The 8,479-nt window shown below is 53.9% G+C and overlaps 1 protein-coding gene across 1 annotated transcript; it reads left to right on the top strand.

The window, feature by feature from the left end:
* The first annotated feature begins 6,049 nt into the window (after positions 1 to 6,049).
* Positions 6,050 to 7,483, top strand: TMEM121B (transmembrane protein 121B). The gene has a single exon (XM_044981444.1). It carries the CDS (start codon positions 6,050 to 6,052, stop codon positions 7,481 to 7,483), a length of 1,434 nt encoding a protein of 477 aa, XP_044837379.1.
* The last annotated feature ends 996 nt before the right edge of the window (positions 7,484 to 8,479 follow it).

Below are 8,479 nucleotides of genomic sequence, written 5' to 3'. Positions count from 1 at the left end.
TGTTGGAGTGAAGTGAAATCCCTTTGCCTTCTGTTTAAAGCAGTGTCTCTCAATGGTGCTAGTCCCTGAGATCTCCCTGACACAGATTAGGGAGGCAGCAAGCCTGTCCCTGATCTCAAAAAGGTTGAAAAACACTGGTCTATAGGAATTAGCTGCAGGTGAGGTACAGTTTAACCATTTAACACTTGGGAGTGAGTAACAAGACACGTTAATATTCTGTGGGACTGTGGCCTCGGTATCATTGGCAGTGCTTCTTGTACTCTGTGTATCATGTACTCCCAACTGCGTAACTGAGTACACCCTCAACCCCCACAGATTCTTGTCACACTTCAACTCCTTCTGTTTTGGAGTGAATTTGCCTCTTTATGGGTGGTTTGACCAGCAATAGATATGGGCCTTCACTAATTGATACAGAAGTGCTTTTTACAGCGCACTGTCCAAGCACTGAGCGATGCTTCTTGCCCTGAACAGCTACATTCTAAGGGGCTCATCCTGACAGCTGCGGAGCATCTGCATCTTCCATTGACGTCAGTGGACTTTGGATGAGGCAAGAAGTATGAAAAGAGAAAAACAGAGCAGGAAAAGGGGCAAAACTACTGAGGACCTTGTACATGGGGAGGAGCTTGAATTTCATCCAGTAGAAATGGGGGTTGGGTGACAGAGAGAGAGAGAGTGAAATCTCTGGAGAGGGAGATGATCCCACCAGTGGCACCAGACTAGACTGTGTGAGCAGAGACTCAGGGAGTCCCTCCTTCTATCCCAATGCTGGAGTTTATCCTTCTCTTCCCTAGTCCAGAGATAGCTTTTTCAGACTCTACTGCAGAGGTGGGCAAACTTTTTGGCCCGAGGGCCACATTGGGGTTGCGCAACTGTATGGAGGGCCAGGTAGGGAAGGCTGTGCCTCCCCAAACAGCCTGGCCCCTTTTCCCCATCTGCCCCTCCCACTTCCTGTCCCCTGACTGCCCCCCCTCAGAACTCCCAACCCATCCAACACCCCCTGCTCCTTGTCCCCTGACTGCCCCCTCCTGGGACTCCTACCCCCTATCCAACCGCCCTCTGCTCCTCGTCCCCCGATCACCCCCTCCCGGGACCACCCGCCCCTAACTGCCCCCTAGGATCCCATCCCCTTATCCAACCCGCTCCCTGTCCCCTGACTGCCCTCCCGACCCCATCCACATCCCTGCCCCCTGACTGCCCCCCCGAACCTCTGCCCCATCCAACCGCCCCCTCCTCCCTGACTGCCTCTCAGGACCCCCCGCTCCCTTACCCAACCCCTCCCACTCCCTTATCAGCAGCAGGAACTTGCAGCTGCGCGCCCCACGCTGCCCAGCGGGAGCGGCAGGCCAGAGCGTGGTCTGCGCGGCGGCCCGGAAGGGGGGACAGCAGGGAGGGGCCGGGCTACTAGGCTCCACGGCCGAGAGCTCAGGGGCCGGGCAGGATGGTCCCGTGGGCCGGATGTGGCCTGCGGGCCGTAGTTTGCCCACATCTGCTCTACTGTATGTTCTGTAATAGTGTACTTACATCTATTTTAGATGTGAATTTTAGCTTTAATATTAAAACCAATCTGATTCCAGAGCTACTCCTTTGAACCAGTGTATTTGTCTAAGCTAAGGGAAGTTGTTTGGGGAAATAAAACTGTTAATACAGCGAGTGTTTTATGAATGTTTGCAGTGGCAGCCAGGGCTAGTTTAGCGGCTTCTGTCGTCTTAGGGGTTGCTGTGTTTTTTTTTTAAAGAGACATCTCTTTTTCTGTATTTTGTTCTGTTTGTCCAAAAAACTTCTGAGCATGACCTGACGCATTTGGCCTGAACAATACATCCTTGTAGCAATTTTCAATCAATGGGCCACATTCACCACTGGTGTAAACCCCACTGAAGTCACTGGAGCTACCGCAGGAATTAATTTGGCCTATGATGCTTCTAACTTTCCTGCCAAGTTTCCTTTCTTGGCAGGGAAGGGCAGTTCATTGGTGTAATATTCTTTGTTTCTGTCAATTTTTTGTATGCTGTGAAAAAATTTTCTAGCAGGGATACTGTAGTGCAGTGGTTCCCAAACTTTAACAACCTGTGAACCCCTTTCACTAAAATGTCAAGTCTCACGAACCTCCTCCTAAAAATGAATATTTCCAGGGATTTTCTCCTTTACCTGAGTATAAATTATAATTACTTGGAAATATAAAATGTATTTTTAATGACATGCTTATTACACACTATTATTAATTATGATTTATCATTACAGTATTTTTATTACATTATAAAAATGGCAACACTCTACCAAGATCTCACTTTTGTAGCTTGTATCACTTTGAATAAGCCTGTTATTCAAGGTTACACAAGGCTCCTGTGGTTCATCAAGGAGTATCAGCTGTGAAACAGCACAAAGGTATTTAAGAAGCCAACTCAAAGAGTTCCTCCTACACAAGCATTCAAGTCTTGAGCAGTCCAGGCAAACAACACACGTTACAACAAAGCTTAAACTTGTTCATAATAATAATTTTAAAAACAATACTAGCTGCCTATTTAATTTTAAAAACAGCAAAAAATATCCATCTCCCTTTCCAATTCTTATAAGGAGTCTTGAAGTTTAAATCCCCTCAGCATGATAGATATGCTTGCTTTGATCTGCTTAGCTCTGGGAAGTCCAGGGGCTCCAGGCTGCTGGCCCCGTGCTGCCCGGGGTTCCATAGGGACAGCTCTGTCCGCCATTAGGGAACTTTTTCCTGAGAACCCCCTGTAACATTTCACAAACCCCAGTTTGGGACCACTGGTCTATAGCAAAATGACTGTAGCCATGAACTTACAGTACAGAATGAGCACTTTAGTGACATATTTTCAGTGTTTGAAATAAATAAATTGAAATGTCTCTGTATTTTGTTACTGGCCTGGTGAAAATGTTCTACGTAAGGCTATAGACTTCCATCCTGCACATTTGACACTGCAGTTATCTGATCAAATGTGCATCACAGAATCACTGTTCAGTGTTCCCATCCCACGCTTGCTGCATTTTAAATGTGGCTTAATGTGATTCCTCTAATTCAAACTCTCAGAATTCAATGTAGCCTCTTCCATTTTCCCCTCACGCTCCCAATGTCTGACAGTGCTTGAGAGCCATAATTAGGATTTTAGCACTCGGTCTTTACTTTCGGCATGTTTTGTCTCATTTCCCAGAAGTAAAACAGCCGGTTTGTTTCCTCTTGAATTTTGCCCAAAACAATTGCCCCTTGCCAAAGCCAGGCCCTCCCACTAAAGAGGGATGGGGCAGAGGGGGAGGGCTTTGGGGGCCCTTCTGCTTCCTACTTCCCAAATAATTGTGAAGCCTGAACATGGTAATTTTTAGGCAGTTGCAATATCTATTTTATTAAAACCTGCTTGCAGCTGTTGGCTTCAGTTGGGTTTGGTATCAGTTTTAATCAGACACCCTAGCCATTATTTTTAAAGTTGCTGAAAATGGAGGAGCTAGGCATGGAGGTTATTTAAAATTTAGTCTATGTGCTTAATAGCTACCGTTGCTTGCTCTTAAAGAACTGTTACCACCTCCATGTGCTGCACCAGGAATTTTGTGCTATATTGGATCACCAGGGAAACAGTTAGCTCATTGTACTGCACCCTGCAGTGCTCAAGGATTTGACCACAGATATATTTTGCTTTTTGAGCTTGAGAGTGCCATTTCTATTTTTCCCACATGTAAGCAGGGGCTTTGTCCCACTGGAGTAGGGGAATTTCTCTATGTACGCAGTACCCCGGCTGAACTGAGTAATAAAAAGATCTGAGTCCCTGGCCAACAGCCTCTGGCACAAGGGTTTTCACTAGGTCTCTTATTACTACCATCTTTTTAGTTTTCCTGTCCCCTTACCCTCAGCATGGTAATTGGAGTGTTCCTCATAGTAACCAGGTGTATGGGACAGATGACGCTCTGCCCAATAGCAGACCACAAGTCCCAAAAGCTTTGTGAAACAAAACTCCAATCAAAAGGCAAAAATGATCCATGCACTGGAGGCAATACCTTCAGGGTAGCTAAATGAATATAGCCAATACATGGGGCTCATAGCACAGCCCAGTGCGTTGCTGAGCACATCCAGATGCCTTTGGTGCAGCCATCAAGACAACACAATTACCGTAAGCAACACTAATAGTATATGGAGCAACCTGTCCATAAACTAGATTATTGCAAAGTGGGTGAGGACTGGTGCCTGAGATTGTCAGAGTGACAGCTGAATTCACAACCCATGCAACTGGTAGACCTAAAACACAGGTCTCACGGTTCAAAGTATAATAGCTAGCAACGTTAAAAGCAATAGAAATTTATTGGGTCAAAAGCGCTTGCTTTTCAATAGGATCCAGTAGACTTCTGAAGAATCATCATCAAGCCTTGTATTGAAGATCCCATGAAGCATGCTGTATTTCGAAACATAAACAAAGTCATTTAACCCTTTTGTACTTTTCATTGTGTTTCTTTATGAAAAATCAAATAAAAATTAATCGCAACAATAATAATAATAATTAATAATAAACAATAGGCATTTTTTAAAAACAGTGGTGCCATTTCTAAAAAGGATTTTAGATATTATTTAGAATACCAAGGCCAATGTAGCAAGACTCAAAGAGGCCAGGGATGTGATGGGTCTCGACTGCTTTCTTGGACACAAAGGGTGAGAATGTGAAAACTCCAAATCAAAACTCCAAATCAAAATGTCCAAATGTCTGTTAGTCTATAAGGTGCCACAGGATTCTTTGCTGCTTCTACAGAACCAGACTAACACGGCTACCCCTCTGAAAGTTATCATCAAGCCTGTCAGCGAAACAAAAGTCAGGGTGTCAACCTGAGAAAATTCATGCTCAGGTGGGTAAATTTACCCTAATCTGAAGACAAAGATCCAATACATTAGACAGTGGTGCTAACATTATATCATGGTTGTTTGAAAACAATGCTGCCAAGAATAGTTATGGTTAGTGACAAAACCTTAGCTCCATCTGAAGGAGAATAGGTTTAGCAGCCTCAACCAGGAAGGCCCTGCATAGGGTCTGGCACCAAAAGAAGATGAAATGATATACAAAAGCATGGATTTATCAACCTTGTGTACTTCCGACCCTCTTATATGGATCTGAAACATGGCTGTTTCAGATCAAGGTAGCAGGAGGCGAGCAGTATGGCATAAGCATTGCCAGCAGTGACTACTGGGTATAAGAGGGGTTGACTTTCTTTATCAGTAATAGGACTGTAGCATTGAGACCTGGCCTCAAGAGGGTTGAAGTCATGCTTGGCCATCACCCGCTGGCCCTTTTTTGGTCAGTTGCCTGCCTTGGAGGGACTGTCCCTGCATGTTGAGCGCTGAAGATCAGACTGAGGTCAGGAGGGGCTAGTGCCCAGTCATGGGCTGGCAGTGGTCATGCGGTCAGCCTGGCTGCACCAGCTCAATAATAACCCTGTGGCGCGCTTAAGGCCCTAGCCGTGGCAGGAGGGACGTCTGCTGTCTGTCGTGTGTCTATGGGATCGCAGCCCTAGTTGGGGGGGGGAACCTATTGGCAGTGGCACGTGTATGCAGTCGGGGAGGAGGCATGTGCTAACCGAGGATTGGGCCTGGTGTTCATTACAGCCCAAGGGCAGCAATTTGCAGCCTTTGTGCTCCCAGCCCGGCCCGGTGGGGGGTTCCTCTCGCGGGGGCCGAGGCCCTGACCCTGGGCTGAGCACACGCTCCTGCTCCGGGGGCCCCAGGCCCTGCCTCCCGCTGCACAGCCGCTCCCCGCTCCAGCCCACGCACCCACCCACCCGAGCTGCCTCGCCTCAGCCTCCCCGCCACTCACTCGGGGAGTCTCCTCGTTCCGCCTCTCCCCGCCCCCCGCGGGCCCCCTCGCAGCTCCCCGCCTCTCCCGCGCGTGGAGCCGCCGCTGCCTTCTCCGGAGTCCGCCTCTCGCCAGTGGAGCCGCTCCGGGATTGCGGCGGATCCGCGCTCGCTGGCCCCCTCCAGCCCCTGGCCCCAACCCTCGGTGCCGCCGGCCGGGGCTGGGCGCGGCCGGGGCCCGGGCCCCTCGCTCTGGGGCCGGGGAGGACAATGCACCGAGCTGTCTCCAACCAGCGCTCGGGCTCCTCCTCCTCCTCCTCCGGCTCCTTCCAGCCGCCGCCGCCGCCCGCTCACCCCGCCGCCGACCTGCAGCCCCTGTTCCTGGGCGGCCGCAGCCGGCGCGTGTCGGGCTCCAGCTCGGGCTCGGCCCGGGCCCGCAGCAGCAGCAGCAGCGGGGGCGAGGAGGAGGAGAGCATCAGCAAACCCCTGGTGCCGGCCCCGGCCGCGCCGGCCCCCGCCGCCTGCTCCCCGGCCTCCAGCAGCAGCAGCAGCAGCTCGGGCTGCAGCATGACGGCGGGGGAGCTGTACGGGGGCGCGGGCCCGGCCGGGGGGGCAGCGGCGGCCACCGCCGGGGGGCTGCTGTGGCCGGGCGGGGGCTCCGGCGGGTCGCGCTGGGGCTACAAGGCGCTGTCCCTGGTGCTGCTGCTGGGGCAGGGCGCGCTGCTGGACCTTTACCTGATCGCCGTCACCGACCTCTACTGGTGCAGCTGGATCGCCACCGACCTGGTGCTGGCGGCCGGCTGGGGCATCTTCTTCTGCCGCAACAGCCGGGCCCGGCGCCGGGAGCGCCCCCCGCCGGGTCACCCCCCGCCCCCGCCGCTGCACCCGCTGCTGCTGCACCCCCCGCACGGCGGCCGGGCCGCGGGCCGGGCAGGGGGCCCCCTGCGGGGAGGGGACTTCGCCTACGCGCACCTGGCCTGGCTGATCTACTCCATCGCCTTCACCCCCAAGGCGGCGCTGATCCTGGGCACCTCCATCCTGGAGCTGATCGAGCTGCGCCTGCCGCTGGGCACCACCGGCTTCCGCGTCACCCTGGCGCTCTCCGCCCCGCTGCTCTACTGCCTGCTGCGGGCCATCGGCCCCGACGGCGCCGGCCAGCTGCTGCTGCCGCCCCAGCCCCCGCCCCAGCACCGCGCGGCCGCCGCCTTCCTGGCCACCTGCCTCGACCTGCTGGACAGCTTCACCCTGCTGGAGCTGGTGCTGCAGCCCGGCCGCCCGGCCCCGCTGCCCGGCCCGCTGCGCTACCTGCTCATCGCCGTCTACTTCCTCTGCCTGGCCTCGCCCGTGCTCTGGCTCTACGAGCTCAGCGCCGCCCGGCCGCCCGGCGCCGCCCGCCTGGCCCTGCACCTGCTGCTGCCCGCCGGGCTGCTGGACGCGCCGCTGCTCGCCCTGCGCTGCCTCCTGCTGCTGCGCTACCAGCAGCCGCTCTCCGTCTTCATGCTCAAGAACCTCTTCTTCCTGGCCTGCCGCGGCCTCGAGGCCATGGAGAGCTGCTGCCTGCTCCGCCCCGCCGCCGGGGGCGCCAAGTACAGCGCGGCCCCTGGCCCGGGGCCCGGCGCCGCCCAGCTCAGCCACTGCATCTCCGAGAACGACATGGGGCCCCACGGCTACGTCAACACCCTGGCGGTCAGCGCCCAGAACTGAGCGGGGGCGGGGGGGGGCGTCCGGCCCCTGCCCCCACCCACCGCTCTCCCCTCCCCGGCCAGGAACCCTGCCCCCTCCGCTATCCCCTCCCAGGAACCCTGCCCCCTCCGCTATCCCCTCCTTACCTGCACCCAGGAACCCTGCCCCCTCCGCTATCCCCACCCAGGAACCCTGCCCCACTCCTCTAGTCACCTGCCCCCTCCAGCCCCAGTTTGCCACCTAGTAACACCTAACCCTAAGCAGTGGGGATGGACAGAGGGCTTAATTTTACCACACCTTAACTCCATCCCTTGCCCTTCATACCCCAAGCCCTCTCGTCTACATAACCAGCACTGATCTCTGCACTTGCTACCAATCTCCTTGCTCTGTACCAGTATTATGGGCTGGTCACGTAGTTCTGAGGGGAAAGGAAGTTACCCCCATATCTATCCTTGCCCCTTAAATTCTCCCCCTTTCCTAATCTTGTGAGCTCGACTTTCCAGAACTGAGGGGAGAGGGAAATTACCCAGCTAAACCTCCCCCTGGCCGCCCTCATGAACTCAACCTCCTTGCACAGACAGGGGAGATCCACACACTTCTGCCTCCTCCCCAGCCTTGGGAGCTGGTCAGGTTCTCTTTACTCTTCTCCTGTCTTTGAGAGGCCTCCTAACACTACTGCCTATGGGGACTGGGGAATAAAGAGGGGGCTACCCACCTCTCAGAGACCACAGGGTAGAGGGAGGTTCCCCAACCATCCCCTGCCTTATCTACCTACCACTCTGGTCAGATTCTCCGTACCAGTCCTTTGCTCCTGACAGGCAAAGCTGCTCCCCATGCAGCTGAAAGTCACCGAGCAATACTGCCATTACACTAGGGGAAGTTATTCATCTCCCTGGCAGAACTGCTCTGCCTGCTGCTCAGGGTCCTCACATCACTGACATTGCAATTAAGAGCAGGTGAGGGACAGTTTTTTTTAGTTTAACACCTCATTTCTCTTTCCCTTTTCCCTGAACAAAT

This window comes from Mauremys mutica, chromosome 1, assembly GCF_020497125.1.
Source record: "Mauremys mutica isolate MM-2020 ecotype Southern chromosome 1, ASM2049712v1, whole genome shotgun sequence".
In the NCBI taxonomy this organism is placed as follows: domain Eukaryota; kingdom Metazoa; phylum Chordata; order Testudines; family Geoemydidae; genus Mauremys; species Mauremys mutica.
The sequence above is the reverse complement of the archived record's forward strand: the minus strand, read 5'-3'. Positions and strand labels throughout refer to the sequence as shown.

What these genes read in the sequence shown, in the direction of transcription:
- TMEM121B (XM_044981444.1), top strand. Translation starts at nt 6,050, where the DNA reads ATGCACCGAGCTGTCTCCAACCAGCGCTCGGGCTCCTCCTCCTCCTCC.